Consider the following 18,379-nt stretch of genomic DNA (forward strand, 5'->3'; position numbering starts at 1 on the left):
GCCAACTTGAAAGTGGCAAATGCTGCACATCAGGGCCAGCCCGTTCAACGCTGACCAGCACGCCACTGAATACATGCACAGTAGTGAAGCAAAGAAAAGCGAGAGAACGGGAAGCGGGGGGCACGCAGGGGCAAGAGCCCCTCAGTAACAAGTGTTCTAATGCTACTCTTTTGTGCATGTCGATTATTTCATAAGAAAAAAAAGTAAGTAGAAGTTTGCAGGGTCGAAGCCAGGGTCAGTGGTGGGTATGGCGAGGAGGGCCTGAGCAGAGGGGCAGCGTAGGTGAATGCGAGAGCGAGAACTGCAGATGCTGCGGTGCAGTCTGAGCAGCGGGCCGAGCGTGAGGTCAGAGCAGATAGGAAGGAGCAGATCCCTGAGCACCCGTGTGCTGGGATCAACAGCTTGGAGTAACTCCAGGCAGTGAGTGGAGTGATGTCTTGGCAGGGTAGGGACAGGGCGGCAGGACAGCGAGGAAGCCGTGGTGGCCTTGCTGAAAGGTGAAAGCAAAGCAAGCCCACGGCCGGACTTCCCGTCGTGGCTCAGTGGTAACAAACCCAGCTAGTATCCATGAGGATGCGGGTTCCATCCCTGGCCCTGCTCGGTGGGTGAAGGATCTGGTGTTGCTGTGAGCTGTGGTGGAGGCCGCAGATGCGGCTTGTCTGCAATTACAAGGTCATGGCTAGGAGGAGGATGCACAGAGGAGGCGCTCAAGAGCCCTCTAGGAGGTAAAGTGGTCTGAGCTTGGTGACGGAGTGTGGGATGTGAGTGGAAAACGGAGTTGCCGCCCTGGGGGGTGGAGCGGAACTCCCAACCCTTTAAGGGTGGGCTGCAAAGTGACTTCCTTCCAAAGGGTGCAGTCAAGCAGGAAACGATAGTAACTTCCCGAGGAGACACCAGACCAACGCTGCCTCAGCGGATGGCCAGGGTCGTGTGGATGCTGTGTACCTGTGACCTGATGGGATGCGGGTGGCACTTCATCTCTGTGGTCTTCCTTCCAAACCCCCCAACCCTAGTCTAAGTCCTAAGAAAAACGTCAAACCAACCCAACTGAAAGATATTCTGCAAGATACCTAACGAACGCTCCTTAAAGTGTCAAAGTCATCAAAACCAAGGAGAGTCTGAGAAACAGTGGAAGCCAGGAGGAGCCTCAGGAACCGAGTACAGTGCCGCTGTCCTGGATCAGATCTTGGAACTGAAATCACAACAACGACAAAAACTGCTTTAGTTTAAAAACTAGGAAATCTGAATATCAAAGTAGGGAGTTGTGCCATAAATGGTGTCTGGATAGTGGTTACGATTTGTGACAGACACACCACATTCTTACACGGGAGCTGTTAATGATGGGGGGACCCAGGGGCGGGTGTATGGGAACTTCACTGTCTCCACAACGTTTCCGAAAATCTAAAAGCATCCTAAGGTAAAGATGTATTTTTATAAACTAGCCAAGTGTGGAGTTCCTGCTGTGGTGCAGTGGGTTTAGAACCTGACTGCAGTGGCTCAGGTCGCTGAGGAGGCCCAGGCTCGACCTCCAGCCTGGTGCGGTGGGTTAAGGCTCTGGTATTGCTGCAGCTGTGGTGTAGGTCACAGGTGCAGCTCAGATTTGATCCCTGGCCTGGGAACTTCTATATGCTGTGGGTGTGGCCATAAATTTAAAAAGAAACTAGTCAAATGTATTTGTCAGAAAACTGTTTTTGGCTGAGCCCATGGCATGCATAAGTTCCAGGGCCAGGGATTGAACCCACACCACAGCAGTATCAATGCTGGATCCCTAACCTGCTGAGCCACTAGGGCTTTTTTTTTTTTTTTTTTTTTTTTTAAACTTTTAATTAAAACTAATTACTACTCTCCTTTAAAACTCTGATTTCTTTTTTCTTTTACTTTTTCTGGTTTTTTTTGTCTTTTGTTTTTTGGGGCCACACCGGCGGCACATGGAGGTTCCCAGGCTAGGGGTTGAGTCAGAGCTGTAGCTGCCGGCCTACACCACAACCACAGCAACTCGGGATCTGAACTGTGTCTGCGACCTACACCACAGCTCATGGCAACGCCAGATCCTTAACCCACTGAGCAAGGCCAGGGGTTGAACCCGTGTCCTCATGGATGCTAGTTGGGTTCATTAACCACAGAGCCACGACAGGAACTCCAGAAACTCTGATTTGTGAGTTGTGACCCTTCTCAAGCTCACAGAATCAGTCCCAGTTCTCAATCCTTTCATGCTCTTTTCTGTGAAGCAGAGCTGAGAAGGCAGTTTTCTTAGGAAGGACTACAACTCCCAGAGTGCCCCTGTGCGGTTGTCAGGAGCAACCAAGGAATGCAGACTAACAGACCTGCTGGAGTCAGGACTATCCACCCACTGACACCCAGCCAGCTATGGGCCAGGATTATTACGCTGTGCTCCAGATCACTCGCAATTCAGAGGATGCCCAGATCAAGAACGCGTAAGTTGGGATGGGAGTGAGAGTTTTGGGTTCTGCTGGGGCAGGCCCCGCCCTCGTCTCTTCCAAACCGAGCTTTCCTGCACAGCTTAGGGCAGTTGTTACACTTGGTTTCTTTCTTGCTCCTTACACACCTGCATCCCATCTCTTGCTGGGTCAGGGCTCCCAGTCCACCATCCTTCACCCGTTTCACCCCATCTGCTCTCCTGCATGCCTCGGTTTTCCTAGCAATAACATTGGAACAAAGGCGATTTCATCTTTAATATTCTGGAGACCCAAAGGATTGTGAACAGGAGATTGACCTAGCCAAACGGACGTGTTACAAGTTTTATTCTGGCTGTCACATGGGGTTTTGGCATTGAATAAATTACATCTCTGAATAGTTTCACAAAGTCTCATGGACTTTGAGGTATTTCTAAGAATATGGAGGACAGGAATCAACACGTTTTTCCGAAAAAACTGCTTTTTGACAAGTATTTACCCAGTGCCTATTTAAATGGCTTCAGTATAGTCTCAGCCGCTGAAGAGACAATCGTTGAGTCACACAGAGATGCGGTTTAGTTTTGTTGGTGAATGCAGATATTGAGTAAGTCACAGCAGGCCTGATGAGCGTTACGGAAGGGACATGCAATGTATGCAGAAGCTCTATTGGAAGGAGGGAAGCCCCTTCAGAGGCTGTTGTGATAATCAAGACAAAAGATGAGGCTTGAAGCAGGGCAATGGGCTGGAGAGAGAAGAGAGTGGACTTGGCTGTTAATTGGATCCTTGGTGGGTAAGGAAAAAGAATCTAGGACAATTCAGCTAAGGTTGGGTAGTGATAGCACCTACACTGATTGTGTGGACGCTGTTCTGAGAACCTTCCCTCGTTGTTGTATTTAATCCTCACAACAGTCCTGAGAGGCAAGTCTCAAGGCAGATTCTATCTATAAGGCCCCCAGGGGCAGAGCCAGGGCCTTTGTGGATGGAGGCAGAGTCGCAGGATAGCAGACCCAGCTCAGTAAAAGGAAGCATTGCCTAAAACTCAGAGTGGTCCCGCTGTGAGATGGGCTGCCTTCAAGGGACAGTGAGTTCGCATCAGTCACTTCCTCACTGCACTTGGTGCTAGGGACCGAGGACAGAGAGACCTGAACACGGCTCCTGGAGGAAGTCAGGCCGGTGGGAGAGGCAGGCCTGTCAAATAACTGGAGCACCGCATGCGTAGTACCGGGATCAGAGGCACTGGGGATGCAGTAAGGGGAGTCTAATATAGAGTGGAGGCTGCAGTCAGGGAAGGCTTCCTGAAGGAGGAGATCCCTGAACTGAATGTGGAAAGATGAATAAATATTTGCCAGGAGGTGATGGAAGGGGCTGAAGAGGGCTGAGCATCCCACATAAAGGGAGGAGAATGTCCAAGGCATGAGCTGCGCAGTGTGTGGAGTTTGGAGCCTGGAAAGAAGGGAGAGCTTCTCGTGGGAGCAGGAGGGAGAGCTGTGAGTGAGAAGGGCAGAGAGAGGTGTCCCCATTGTGGCTCAGAACCTGATTAGTATCCATGAGGATTCGAATTCGATCCCTGGCCTCGCCCAGTGGGTTAAGGATCCAGCATTGCCATGAGCTGTGGTGCAGGTCACAGACACGGCCGGGATCTGGTGTTGCTGTGGCTGGGGTGTAGGCCGGCAGCTGTAGCTCTGAACTTCCATATGCCATAGGTGCAGCCCTAAAAAGCAGAAAAAAAGCGAGGGGAGAAGCTGTCGTACCGTGGTGACTGATGGATGTGGGTGAATGTGACGAGGGAGAACTTGGAGATACTCAGCTTTTCAGATTCAGGGTCTGGAGCTTGGGAAGGAGGAGGGTAGGGCCGGGGTATTTATTCCCAGCTTCCTCTGGGATCTGTTCGGGTAGGCTCTGTCCCTGAACTGAAGATCCCAGCTTTTCCCAAGGCCCTGTCCCCCGCCACTCTATCCTGCGGGATTTCAGTCACCGCCCCCTCCCCTCACTGCAGTGGCTCATGGACCCTCAGGGCACCTCGGGGCTCCGAGCCTCATGGGACTGTGCTGTCCCCTGTGGCTCCCCCTCCGCCTCTCACACCTGGGTGCGTGGTCCCTCCTTAAACTCACCAAGAATCCCAGGCTTGTGCCTCTTTCCTCCGGGACCTGATGGTGCAGATCCTCGGATGCTGCCAGTGTGGCGTCACTGAACGCTGGGATTGGGAAGATGCAGAACTGGGGGAAAGAAGGGAGTTCCCATCGTGGCTCAGTGGTTAAAGAATCCAACTAGGAACCATGAGCTTGCAGGTTTGATCCCTAGCCTCGCTCAGTGGGTTAAAGGTCTGGCGTTGCTGTGAGCTGGGGTGTAGGCTGGCAGCTACAGCTCCGATGGGGCCCCTAGACTGGGAACCTCCATATGCCGCGGGAGCGGCCCAAGAAATAGCAAAAAAAAAAAAAAAAAAAAAAGCCAAAAAAAAAATAGAAAAGGCAAAAAGACAAAAACCAACAACAACAAAAACAACTGGGGGAAAGAACGAGCAGAGAAGTGGGAGACAGAGAAGACCCGACCTGCACTGAGGGCCTCTCTTGTAGCCGCCCCCACCCCCTTTTTTTTTTTCCATTTTTTACTGATACCTTATTTTTATCTAATCCTCCCATGAAGTCCGTGTGTCCGTTCAGGCATCTAAACAGGATTAGATGCGTGAGACGTGTATGGAGGGAGGACCCGGGAGGGTGAAGGGGGAGCAGGCGTGTGCCGGGGCCTCCAGACCACAGCGCAGGTCTGACGCCTGTGAAAGGAGAAGGGGAGGGCGGGTCGTGGCGCGGCTCAGAGCCGAGCTCATCCAGGCTGATGGGAAGCCCTCGGGCAGAGGCTGCACGTTGGAGCAGGTCTAGGTCCTGCAGGGCTGGGCCAGCTCTGCTCCCCACCAAGCTTAGACCTCAACGGGGAGCGGCCTCCGCGCAATGGCCGGGGTGCAGCTGCTGGGGCTGTCAGCCAGCTCTGCCCCCGACACCAGGTTCTCTTCCCGGGGATCTGAGCCGCCACTGTCCTGACGTTTACCTGGATCATCAAAGCGCTTAGAGGCCACCAGGCAGCAGACAGCAGAGCCGCTCTGAATCACCGTCTGAGCCTCAGGATGTCAACCCTTCCTCCTCCAGGTACCGGAAACTTGCTCTCAAGAACCACCCGTTGAGGTCCGTCGAGCCATCCTCGGCAGAGACCTTCAGGCAGATCGCAGAGGCCTACGATGTGCTGAGCGACCGTGAGTGGCTGGGGCTGAGCATGGAGGGCGGCTCCTCTGTCCCACTTCTCCTGGAGCCTCTGGGTGGCAGGCGCTCTGAGGGGGCCTCACGGAGAGGATTCCTCCCTGCCCAGCAGCTGAGCGAACTGGGAAAGAAAAGAGGGCGGAGAGCTGCCTTTCTTAGTAGACACGGGAGAGCCCCGGATGAGCTGGCCTGCTCCCCGAGTCTTGGCGGTGCAGGACCTGGGGCAGGCGCCCCCGCCTGTCCCCTGCAGAGACGCTGAGGGAGAAGCCTGCTGCCCAGAGAAGAAGGCTGAGCCCAAGTCTGACATACCCGGTTGTTCCCAGATTACCGAGAAGCCAAATCTTCTCCCTGAGGACGGGGCAGAGAGAGGCCTGTAACTGGGAAATCTTTCCCCCGTGGAAACCACAAGAGTGGGGAAAGTGATTCCCTACCCTTGCCTGGGGCAGTGCCCATGCGGGTTCCCCCAAGGCCTTGTCTGCAGCAGGTTAAGGATCCAGTATTGTTGCTACTGTGGCGTGGGTTCAATCCCTGGCCCAGAAGCTTCCATACGCCATGGACAAGGCAAAAAAAACAACAACAACAACAAAAAAAAAACATAAGGTTTCTCCAGCTCCTAGTTTTCAGGACTTGGGACTCTAGGATTTCAAAGCTCTAGAATTTAGAAGCTCTAAAATTCTTATATTCTAAAATCTCAAGGTTCTGGGATTCTCTTTACCCCACATAAAACAGTAGCTACAATAACTGGGTTAAGCCAAATCCTAGGATGACAGCCTGATTCTCATCTGCTGGTTTCATCTCCGGTCCCCACCTCGCCCCCAGCCGAGTTTTAGTTTTTGTCATCTCTCCTCTGGGCTGCAGGGCCGTATGATGAAATTAAACCCCTAAGCTCTAGAGTCACCTTCCAAAGATTCCCAGATGGCAGCCACTTTAGAAATAGGCTTTTTTTGTTTTCAAAAAAGGGATAAAAAGACGGGGGTGGGCGGATCTCTTCGGGCACAGTGCGTTAAGGATCTAGCATTGTCACTCTGGTGGCTCTGGTCACTGCTACGGCACCAGTTCAATCTCTGGCTCGGGATCTTCCTGTTTTTGCCCCACGCCTTCTTCTCTGCCCCTCATCCTTCTCCTTCCCAGCCCTCCAGCTCCCCCAGCCCCCAATGCTGGACCCCCCCCCAACCCCGCCTCAAGGCGACACATATCCACAGCTGTGAAAAGAGGCATTTATGACAAGTTCGGAGAGGAGGGCCTGAAGGGCGGGATTCCCCTGGAGTTTGGATCGCAGACCCCATGGACGACTGGTTACGTCTTCCACGGCAACCCTGAAAAGGTTTTCCACGAGTTCTTCGGCGGAGACAACCCCTTTAATGGTAAGAGATCCTGCCTGTCCCTTTGCCGTACTTGGAAGGGACACAGCTGTAGAAGGTGCTTTTCTTTGAGTAGTTTCATTTACTTTAAGAAATATATATCGGAGTTCCCGTGTGGCTCAGCGGGTTATGTGTCTGACATTGTCATTACAGTGGCTCAGGTTGATGCTGTGGCACAGGTTTAACCCCTGGCCCAGAAACTTCCACATGCTGCTGACCCAGCCAAAAACAAGAAAGAAAAGATATATATATACAGTACATGGTTAAAAAGAGACAAGACACCCCGAAAAAACAATGTGTTGAAAAATGAATTCCACTCCTCCCTTCCTTCTCCAGAAGCAGCCACACTTTGCAAGCCATTTATGTGTGCTTAGGAGCCTACGTTTATTTTTATGTCTTTTATTTTGTTAAGAAAATGGGACCACATTGTACACAGTTTTTTTCCACTTGTATCTTAAAGGTTATCTTATTATAGTTGTATAAGATCCACTTTACTCATTTAAATGGCTGCATAAGATTTCGTTGTACAAGTGGTAGTCAGATGAGTGCGGGAATGGGTGGGTCCCAGACAAACTGACCAGGAGTCAATTTCCAAGGCTCAGACTCATCCTGCAAGAACACGTCTCCTTCAGATATGGCTCCAGTTAAGCATCTCCTAGAGTCTAGACTTCGGTCCTGGCTCCCCCACCCTCTCACCCTGGCTCCCACAGCCTGTCTGCATTTCAAAGAGCTCCTCTTTCTCTTCTCCGTGTGAACATGACGTGGGCTGCAGCCCGCTGCCTCCCCCCCCAGAGGCCCCTCCCACTGTGCACTGCCTTCACCTGTCCGCCAGAGGAAGCTGAGTTTGTAAACATCGGGTGAGACTGGAAAAAGCAAAGGACTTGGAGTTGGGCAGGTTTCAAATCCATGTGCCACCACTTATGAGCCACGTGATTCTGGGCAATTCTCTTCACTCTCTGAAACCTCGGCTTCCTCATTGTTAAAGAGCCCGTTCCTCACAGGTTCTTCTCAAATGGGATAATGTGTATGAAAATGGGCTTTCTGGTCAGAAAAAATGCCGTAGAAGGGGCCTGTCTCTCCTAGGAACAGGTGCATGGAGAAGAGACTGTTCAGAGGAGCAAAACCAGAGCATACAGGGGTTTTGCTCGTTAGGGAAGGTCAAGGTCATGGTTTGGGGGTCCCTCAGGCAGTGCTTCGGCCTAGGGGTTCTTGTGCCCCGTCTCCCTGCTGAGTTGAGGGGCTGGGCTTCCTGTGCTCTGGCTTTTGGGGTGTCTGAGACCCGCCACACCATAGGTGCTGGGTGAACAAATGAATCCAGCCGTGCAAGAGGGGACCAGGTCATTCACAGGCCTCTGGGTGACGCATCACATCACATCAGAGGGTGACATGGCCTTGCCCTCCCTCGCCTACGGTCATTACCGTGTTCCAGCCTCTGACCTTCTCTCCTTGGCACTGTGAAAACCTCAATCATGATAGGGACCCCTGACCTGCGGTCTGTGAGGGGCCTCACGTCCAGCATTAAGCCTAATGGTTAAGGGCGTGGTTTCTGTAGTCAGATCCTCCCGGGTCCAGACCCCGGCTCTCCACCTTACTAGCTGTGGACTGTGTTTTATTTGACCTCTCTGGGCTGACCAAATAATAGTCCAAAGGGCTAAAAAGGGCACCTGACGCCAGCAAGCTCTCAGCTGTAGTTCCTTATCGTCTTGTTATCTGACCCGAACCTGGAAGGCGGGTCAGGTGTGTTGCTCCTTCCCACAGACGAGAGACTGGAGCGGGACACCTGCACTGCCGGGGAAGGGCACAGGCTCTCTGTGTGAGGATGGAGGTGGGGCTGCCAAAGGTGTTTTGGCTGTAGGGCTGGGCAGCAGCAGAAGGAATCGAGGCAGGAGTTTGCGGACATGCTGGTGGCCTCGCCACCATCTCAGCCACTGACTTCATAGAAACTCGAGTCTGAGGTCTCTCGTCTTGGGCTGGGCTGGGGCGGAGCCTGGGGAAGGGCTGGGAGGTCTGGCCTTGCTCCGGCCTCCTCCGCGAAAGTAATAGCACCTCCAGGCCCTGCCACCAGAGGGCACTGCTCTCTCTCCTGGGGAGCACTTCCCTGGAGCTGAGGGCGGAGGGAGATTGCGAAGTGAGGATGAAGGGCGGCCAAAGTCGGGCCGAGGCAGGGCGAGCGGCAAGGGGTGGTGACCACCGGGTCTTCAGCTGAGGATGGTACCAAGCCTACCCTCCTGCTGGCAGCACTGCAGGCCAGTAAATCCAGAGACGAGCTGTTGGAGCAAAGGATAGTGACTCTATTCAGGAAGCCAAGAAGTCGGTTCCCAAAGGACCGTATATATATATATATATTTTGCTTCTCAGGGCCTCACCCGCGGCATATGGAGGTTTCCAGGCTAGGGGTCTAATCGGAGCTACAGCTGTTGGCCTACACCACAGCCACAGGAACTCGGGTTCCAAGCTGTGTCTGCCACCAACACCAGATCCTTAACCCACTGAGCGAGGCCAGGGATCAAACCTTCAGCCTCATGGTTCCTAGTCAGATTTGTTTCCACTGAGCCATGATGGGAACTCCACAAAGGACCATCTTATCTGAGAATTCAGACTTCTTTTATACTAAAAGGAGAGGGAGTGGGTGTTCTCTTGTGTCTCAGCAGGTTAAGGATCCGGTGTTGTCACTGCAGCTGCTCAGGTTGCTGCTATGGCAGTGGTGGGTTCTATCCCTGGCCTGGGAACTTCCACATGCTGCGGGCATGGCCAAAAATTAAAAAAATTTTTTTTTTTTTTTGCTTTTTTTGCTTTTTTAGGGCTATACCTGTGACATACGGAAGTTCCCAGGCTAGGGGTCAAATCGGAGCTGTAACTGCTGGCCTACGCCGCAGCCATAGCAATGCAGGATCCGAGCCAAGTCTGTGACCTATACCACAGCTCATGGCAATGCTGGATCCTTAACCCACTAAGTGAGGCCAGGGATCACACCCACATCTTCATGGATACTAGTCAGATTTGTTTCTGCTGTGCTACAACGGGAACTCCCAAATTTTTTTTTTTTTTTTTTTTTTTTTTTTTTGTCTTTTCTAGGGCCATACCCATGGCATATGGAGGTTCCCAGGCTAGGGGTCCCATCAAAACTATAGCCGCTGGTCTAAACCACAGCCACAGCCATGCCAGATATGAGCTGCTTCTGTGACCACAGCCCACAGCAACGCCGGATCCTTAACCCACTGAGCGAGGCCAGGGATCAAACCCGCAACCTCATGGTTCCTAGTCAGATTCCTAGTCAGATTCGTTAACAATGGGAACTCGTAAAATTTTTTAAAAATTGAAGGAGAGGGAGTCAAACATTTCCTGGTTCCAGTCTGCCTCCAGAGGGATGTGGTAATTTCTTCTTGCCTGCAACCATTCCCAGGTGGGCCTGGTGGGGATGCTTCCTGTGAGCTAAACCAAGGTATTTTAGCTGATGCAGATTACCTGGGAGGCAGGGTTCCCAGAGATGGGCCATTATGTATAATTTACGCTTATAGGCAACATCCCTTTAGTGCTTAACTTGTAATTATGAGGACAAACGGGCTGGAGCCTGTGAGGCGGGAACGGGAGGCTGGGTGTTACACTCGGGGACTGAAACGGTGCGGGATTGTCCGTGAACATGAGTTTCTGGACACAGTTTCTCTTACTCCGTGCCTCTCCCCACCTTCTGCAGAGTTTTTTGATGCAGAAGGAAATGAGGTGGATCTTAACTTTGGGGGGCTCCGGGGTCGCGGGGTCAAGAAACAGGACCCCCCCATCGAGCGAGACCTCTACTTGTCTCTGGAGGACTTGTTCTTCGGCTGCACCAAGAAAATTAAGATCTCCCGAAGGGTGAGTACCGCGAGCCTCCTCCTATCCGCTCTGACCCGAACCGGAGACCTCGGGTATGGCCTCTCTCGGGATCATGGCATCTTAGATTTGGGGACCTAGGATGGTGGAATTCTAAAATCTGACCTTAGGAAAGGACAGTCGGGGGTATTAGCTGGGGTTCTTTCTGAGTTCAGGAGTCCCCCTGCATGCCCCCAACTTCTCAGTTCAGCCCCATCCCTGAGGAAACTGGGAGTCTCCTGTGATTTCTGCCTTCTGGGCGTTACCAGCCCATACCCTGTGGGTTCCTGGGTGTGTGCCTCCTGAGTAAGAAGGTGTCCTGTGGGCATGGGAGGGGGAGGCTGGGGGACAGTCCCTAAGGGGACTTGGAGAAGACCCTCAATGCCTCAGGGTCCAGCCCTGTGCTAGCCCCGTGCCATGGTCCACATGAGCAAGGCCCCCTCCAACCTTTGCCCGGCAAAGGAGATGCCAGTTGTAGCCATGCCTTGCACAGATGGCCCCCATGTGGGCCTGTGATTGGGGGTGGGTGACAGGTGACATACAGAGGAGTGCTGTGGGTGAGGCTCTGTGGTCTTTCTCCCTTGGGAATTAAGAGCCCTGCTGGAGGCTCGGGCGGAAGCCGCGGGGGTGGGAGAGGAGGTGGGTGTGTGTTCCCTGTGTATCTGTCAGTGGCCACAGCCGTGAGTTTCTAGGACTGGAGTGGGTCCTTGGTCAACTCACGGTGACACTTGGCACCTCGGACCCGAGCCCCATGTCATGCCCTGGCCATCCTGGCCTAAGTTCCTGGTTTCAGTGGAATGGGCGTGGGGTGGCTCTGGCAGCTTCTCCCCATTGCTAGAGGCCACCTGGCAAACCTCCGTCCCCGTCGTCTCGCCGCAGGTGCTGAACGAGGACGGGTTCTCCTCTACCATCAAGGACAAGATCCTCACCATTGACGTGAAGCCTGGGTGGAGGCAGGGCACCCGAATCACCTTTGAGAAGGAAGGGGACCAGGTGAGGGGAGGGCTGCTCCCTGGGGCCAGTCCCCCGGGTCCGCGTGGTGGGAGGACCGAGGCGGGAGGAGGCAGTGCGTGTTCTTGGTCCGGCAGGGAGGCCGGTCTGCAGAGTGGGCGAGCCGACCCCTCATGTCCCTCCCGAGGGACAGAGCCTCACAGGACATCCCCCAGGACCGAGTGGGCAACCGAGGCCCAGAGAAGGCAGGGACCTGCCCGGGGCACGGGCACCAGAGCAGGAAGGAGAAGCGAGTCCTAACACCAGTGTTCCCCCTGATTTTCTTTAGCGCTTCTCTGAGTCAGGCCCACCTCTAGGAGCTACGCAGAAACCGTTTGTTCACAAGGTTTTTTCTTTGGGCCCCCACGGCCTATGGAGCTCCCGGGCCAGGGATCGGGTCCCTGCTGCAGCTGTGGCCTACGCCGCCCCTGCAGCAATGCTGGATCCGTTAATCCACAGTACCAGGCTGGGATGGAACTTGCATCCCGGTGCTGCAGAGATGCTGCTGATCCCATTGCACCACAGCGGGAACTCCAATAATAATTTTAAATTAAATGCTTATTTAGATGAAAATACAGAGTGATTGTCCAAGGCATGCTGAGTCCTCAAGTTGAGAAGAGGCAGTGATGCTATCCTTATTGCCAAGAGAGATGAATTCCTTTGCCATACTTCTTGCCCCCTTTTTTGCCCAGTAACACCTGCTTCCAAAAAACCCACTTCAAGATCCAGCTGCCAGGCTCTGGCTCTGGGCAGCCTTCCCTGTCCCCCCACCTTGGGACAGCGCCTCTCTGATCGGTCTTGAGCCTGCTGAGGATTCGCTACGTGTCCGTTTCCCCACCAGACTGGAAGCTCTTGGGGGTGGGGGCCAGTCTGCTCTCAACCCCCAGGGCCCAGGAGAGCCCTGCGGGGCTCTGGGGCTCAGTGCAGCCTGGCGGGACAGACCGGCAGGCAGTTCTGCCCCGAGCCCAGCGTTCCTCTCATGGTCTGAGGACGCCTCTGTCCCCCCACCCCGGCTGCAGGGGACGGGGAGCCGGATTGATCAGCGTAGGCTTTTCAGAGGAGGGACTGTGAGACCAAACTGGAAAGACCCTCCAGAAAACATGGTCTCATCTTCTCATGGTTCAGATGAAGACATGCAGACAGTAGAGGCAGGCCCTTGGCACCGTTAACCCCTGTCTCGCCTTGGCCTCCTCACCCAGGGTCCCAACATCATCCCCGCCGACATCATCTTCATCGTCAAGGAGAAACTACACCCTCGCTTCCGCAGGGAGAATGACGACCTGTTTTTCGTGAACGCCATCCCCTTGGGCAAGGTGAGTGGGCGGAGCTGGGGGGGCCAGAGGTGGGCTGTCTGTTCAAGCCTGGGAGGCCCCCGGGCAAGTGGGCCTGCGCTCCCCTGGTACCTGGTGCCGGCCTTCAGACCATGGTAAGGGCCACACCAAGTCTTGGCGGCTGTGTCACTCCTGAGTGTCCCTGGCCCCCCACGCCCTCACAACCCGGGCACGAAACGGCACCGCCTGTGGTTAGGCACTGAGTCCTCTCGCTTCCTCCTCCAGACGGCCCTCCCTCCGGGCTGGTTCTGTTCCCCCCACCATCCCGCCTTCCTTCTCACGTCCTCCAGGCACGTCCCCAGGGTCTTTCCACAAACTCATCTTTTAATCTGACCTGGCCACACTCTTGTCTAAACACCTTGGCGTGGCCTTCAAGGCCCTCCGCCTTCTGGCCCCTGCTGAGCTCAGCCCCTGCTCTCCAGCCACAGCCACTCAGGCCCCCTCAGCCTGGTGCGCTTTTCACACCTCCGTTCCGCTGTCTCTGCCGGGCCTCTGCCTGAGCACTGTCGCCCCTGCTTGTCTAACTGGCAGCTTATCCTCACCCTTTATCAGCTGCGGCCACCACTGTGTGTGGCCCTCCTGCCCGACCCTGGAAGGTTTGGGAGGCGCCCCCCAACCCCGACCCCTTTCCTTCCCTGTATCATAAAATGTATCCACATGAGTCTTACTAGCAGATCGAACTAAGGGCAGGCAGTTGCCCGGCTCACTTACTTATTGGTATTTGAACATCCTTTTGTCTCCTGTGGCCCCGCTCAGGGCCTGGCACTGAATAGTCTCATAAAGAATGGACACAGGGGAGTTCCCGTCATGGTGCAGTGGAAACCAATCTGACTAGGAACCATGAGGTTGGCGGGTTCCATCCCTCGCCTCGCTCAGCGGGTTGAGGATCTGGCATTGCCGTGAGCTGTGGTGTAGGTCCAGACATGGCTCGGATCCAGCGTTGCTGTGGCTGTGGTGTAGACTGGCAGCTGTAGCTCCGATTCCACCCCTGGCCTGGGAACCTCCATAGGCCGCAGGTGCGGCCTTAAAAACAAACAAAACAAAAAGCAAAACAAAAGATGGACACAGGGACCTTCCTCACTCCCACCTCTGGCCCCCATGTCCTCTAGGCTCTGACCTGCTGCACCGTGGAGGTCAAGACCCTAGATGACCGTCTGCTCAACATCCCCATCAATGACATAGTCCAGTGAGTCCGTCTGCGTGGGCCCCATCAGGCAGAAGGGCTGCCTGGCCCTGAGAGGGTGTGTCAGACGGGCCAGCCTAATACAGTTGTTCAAGTTGCACACAGCACAAGGGGGTGAGAGAGGCTGAAGTCCAGCAGCGACTCTGGCCAAGCTGTGGGCTACAGTTACCTGGCCAATGGAGTGCCTTCTTCTGTCCAGAGGCCCCCAGGGGCGAGCAGTCCTTCCGCCTTCATCCTCAAGAACGTCCAGAGTTCTGAGTTGCTTCCACTAAGCCCTTTCCCAAGCAAGGCGCTGTGCGTGGGACGCGTGCTCAGCAGCCCCACGCTCCCCTCCCCAGCCCAGGGCCTGCTCACTTTCCTTCCCTCCTTGTCCTGTATCCCATTGGAAATGAGATTCCTGGAGTCCCCCATCAGAGACTCAGTGCAAATGGGTTTTCAGGGAGCAAGTTGTCTGGAACAAGCCAGTCACCCCTCCCCTCCCCTCCCTTCCCCCGAGTTCTGGAAGCCGGGGCCTGCCCCCCAGGCCTGAGGTTACGCGGGCAGGGGTGGATGGGATCTGTCCCAGGGCAGCCCTGGGGCGTCCTCTGAGCCCCTCCTCTCATCCGCCCGTCTCAGCCCCAAGTACTTCAAGAAGGTGCCGGGGGAAGGGATGCCGTTGCCAGAGGAGCCCGCCAGGAAGGGGGACCTCTTCATCTTCTTCGACATCCAGTTCCCCACCCGCCTCACACCCCAGAAGAAGCAGATGCTGCGCCAGGCGCTGCTGACGTAACTCTGGTGGGCTGGGGCTGGAGCGGGGGGAGGAGGCGGCGGCTGGGCCTGACCGCGCCCCTGCGCCCCCAGCCCCAGGGTGTCCCACTGCACGGGCCTGAGGTGAGGCTGGAATGGCATGGAACCTTTGAACTGACACAATAAAGTTCTCTTTCCTGTCCTCCAGCTCTACCCAGGAGAGCGTGTGCTGGACGGAGAGGGGCCTCACACAGCCCTGACTGTGGGGCAGAGGGGGGCCGGGGCCCACGAAGCTGAAGACCTGGGCCCCTGCGCTGGCTGTGGGCGCCTGGCCAGGCCCCCGAGGGCTCAGAGCCCCTGTGCTCCCATCCCGATAGTGGGGCCATGCTGCATGGCCTCTGCGTGTCACCAGCTCTGCTTCTCCTGACACACGACGTCAGGCTCTGGGGTGACGTAGTCACGTTGTACTCAGGAACACAGAAGGACAAAGAGAACGGGGTACTTTTCCCAGGCCACACGGGACTCAGTGGCAAAGCTGTCAGCAGAGCCTTGAAGGCCACGTCCCACCACCTCACGCGCTGCGCTGCGAGGCGGCGCCCAGGACTCAAGCCTGGGAACGGCTTCCGTCCCTGCTGTGCAGCCTCCGCTGCCTTGGCTGTGCGCTAGGTCCTGCGCTGCCTCCAGACAGGGTCCTGGGAGACTGGGCTCTGCCCTCAGCCCTGCCCTGACTCCTCAGAAGGTACCTGTCTTGTTAGTAAGGTGGCACCTATAACCCTCCCCGAGCTTCCTGCCAGTGAGAGTGCTTGGCGAGCTCTCTGCCTCGTCACCGGCGTGGCCCGCGGGGCGCCAGACTCCGGGCTGGGCAGGCGGCCTGCAGCCCCTCTGCGCCAGGAGGGCCCCCCACCCCGGAGCCTGGGTCTGGGCTGTGAGACCAAGCTTATGACAGAGGGGGGCCACTTTTGAGGAGTGACTTGAGAGGTGCCAGAAGAGGGCCCCACAGGGTCCACAGTGCTTGGATTCTACCACTCAAAGCGTCGTCATCTTGGCTTAAGGGGCTTTTCTCAAATGAGGGCTCAGTATCAGCCCTTGAGCAGACCTGCTATGTGGGGCTGGAGGACAGTGTGAGCTCCTGGAGTTCCCATCGTGGCTCAGCGGAAACGAATCTGCCTGCATCCACGAGGACACAGGTTCCATCCCTGGCCTTACTCAGTGAGTTAAGGATCCAGCATTGCCGTGAGCTGTGGTGTAGGTCACAAATGCGGCTTGGATCCCGCGTTGCTGTGGCTGTGGTGTTGCTGGCAGCTGTAGCTCCGATTCCACCCCAGCCTGGGAACCTCCATGTGCCGCCAGTGCGGCCCTAAAAAGCAAAAGCAAAGCATGTGAGCTTTGGAGTCTGAGATACTTCTGGGTTCCACCTGTCAGCTGAGCACCCCTCGCTTCCTCTCTCTGAGCCCGTTTACAACCCCTATCTTGCAGGTCCCGTGGAAACCAGATGAGTGAGGCAGATTCTGCCCTGAGGCGGGACCTGGGTGGAGAGGTGGTAGTAGGTGCCCTGTTCTGAGAGCAGGTTGGGTGAGGCCTGCCCTGTGGGATTCTGGCACCCCAGCTCTCCTCCAGGCCAGGAGGGAGGCAGCTCGTAACCAAGTCCTCACAGGGACTCTCAAGGAAGCCTGGTCTCGGGCCTGAGGGGAGCCGTTAATGAGACTGTTAGCACCTCGGTGCTACCCTGTATGGCAGGTGTGTGATGTGCGTTAAGGCCTCCTGGCTCCTGCAGAGGAGCTGGCTCCGTCTAGGCCTCCTGGCTCCTACCCGGTTTTCCAGTTCATTGTCTCAGGATCTCGATGAAGTCGGGTGGCCTCATGTCCACGCCAGGGACTGAAACACAAGGCTAGTGAGGGAACCAGCTGCCAGACACACCGAGGGCAGCCCGTTGCCGCTCGGTTTCCTCTGGTGCAAACAGTGAAGGGCCTGCCTCCAGAATTAATGTGAGGCTTAAGGTGCATTAGACACATTTACCCCCTGCCACCTGCACCCTGGCTTGGCTGACGGCACCCACCCCTGTCCCTCCTGGGACTGAGAGCCCAGCTGTCCTCCTCCACAGCCCTGACATCCTGGACCCAAGCACCGAATGGCCCAGCCTCCAGCTCAGGCCAGTGGGGAAGCACAGTAGCACCAGATGCCTTCAAAAGGCAGGGCACATTCTCTGGGCCTGGACCCACAGCTGCCCAGCAGGGTTCCTGAAGGACCCAGCACCGGCCCCTGCGGGAGGAGCCTGAGTCCTTGTCCCAGTTGAACTGCTGACTCCCGCGTCCTGGCCTGTGGAACCGTCTCAGCCTTCGGCTTCCTCAAACGTCTGCAGAGTGGGCCTGGGTGGCTTCCTTCGAAGGACCCAGCTCTACGAGATGCCCTGGGATTCTGTAACCTCAAGTCCCCACCCCTTGAAGCAGCAGTAGCCCTGGAAGAGGGAGAGGGAGGCTGACACCCCCGGCTTGTCACTACCTCCCTGGGATCTCTAGCCTGGGGTGAGGGTTAAACTCTGAAGGCGAGATCCCTGGGCTGAGGCCAGATGTTTGTTCTGCAGCTGCCCCCGTGCAATTCTCCTGCCTCCTCGGGGTGTTGGCTGTGCGGGAGGGAAGCAGCCTGACTTGCCCTCACTAGGCCTGGGACTTTGGGAAGGCAGGTTTCCCATTTGTAAAATGGAATAAAATAAGCCCATAGCGTCTAAGATTCCCAAGTTCCTCTAAGTCTTCTAAGAAGCACTGGGGATGCAGGGCAAATAAGAACTTTTTTTTTTTTTTTGGCTTTTTAGGCCTGCACCTGCCCAGGCTAGGGGTCGAATCTGAGCTATAGCTGCCAGCCTTCACCACAGCCATAGCAATGGAGGATCCAAGCCGAATCTGCAACCTACACCACAGCTCATGGCAACGCTAGATCCCTGACCCACTGAGTTTGGCCGGGGATCGAACCTTCATCCTCATGGATACTAACAGGTACCGCTGAGCCACAGCAGGAACTCCCAGAACACTCATCTTACAGATAAGCGGGGCCGGGGGGGGGGGGGGGGGGTTGGAGAGGCAGGTGCTACAGCACCAAGCACCAGTGGCTGAAAGCTCAAGGGGCCTGTGGGGACAGCAAGGCCACATGCTGACTGCAGGCTGCTCCTTCGCTGGTCCCCTTGGCCCTGGCCTGGTCTGGGAGGACATGTGGACCAGAGGCCCTCCGTGCAGATTGGGCTGCTGAGGGAGATGGGTCACACCCCTCTTTCCAAGGGGCTCCT

The 18,379-nt window shown here is 55.6% G+C and overlaps 1 protein-coding gene across 3 annotated transcripts; it reads left to right on the forward strand.

Annotated features, from left to right (window-relative positions):
- Positions 1-2,320: 2,320 nt before the first annotated feature.
- On the forward strand, positions 2,321-17,821 carry DNAJB13 (DnaJ heat shock protein family (Hsp40) member B13). 3 transcript variants are annotated; one of them, XM_084974160.1, is made up of 9 exons: positions 2,336-2,435; positions 5,555-5,658; positions 6,865-7,026; positions 10,718-10,875; positions 11,752-11,865; positions 13,062-13,175; positions 14,303-14,379; positions 14,992-15,150; positions 15,311-17,821. In XM_084974160.1, exons 1-8 carry the CDS (start codon positions 2,368-2,370, stop codon positions 15,143-15,145), a joined length of 951 nt encoding a protein of 316 aa, XP_084830286.1. In that variant the 5' UTR covers positions 2,336-2,367; the 3' UTR covers positions 15,146-15,150; positions 15,311-17,821.
- Positions 17,822-18,379: the final 558 nt, after the last annotated feature.

The sequence above is a fragment of the Sus scrofa genome, chromosome 9 (assembly GCF_054392235.1).
Source record: "Sus scrofa isolate SSC_HxYL_T2T_F1_AM1 chromosome 9, Sscrofa_HxYL_maternal_Yorkshire_Landrace_v2.0, whole genome shotgun sequence".
Lineage (NCBI taxonomy): Eukaryota > Metazoa > Chordata > Mammalia > Artiodactyla > Suidae > Sus > Sus scrofa.

What these genes read in the sequence shown, in the direction of transcription:
- DNAJB13 (XM_005667093.4), top strand. Translation starts at nt 2,368, where the DNA reads ATGGGCCAGGATTATTACGCTGTGCTCCAGATCACTCGCAATTCAGAG. An exon ending in TTGAGAAGGAAGGGGACCAG is followed by an intron (nt 11,866 to 13,061) that starts GTGAGGGGAGGG and finishes CTCCTCACCCAG; the next exon opens with GGTCCCAACATCATCCCCGC. An exon ending in ACGCCATCCCCTTGGGCAAG is followed by an intron (nt 13,176 to 14,991) that starts GTGAGTGGGCGG and finishes CGCCCGTCTCAG; the next exon opens with CCCCAAGTACTTCAAGAAGG.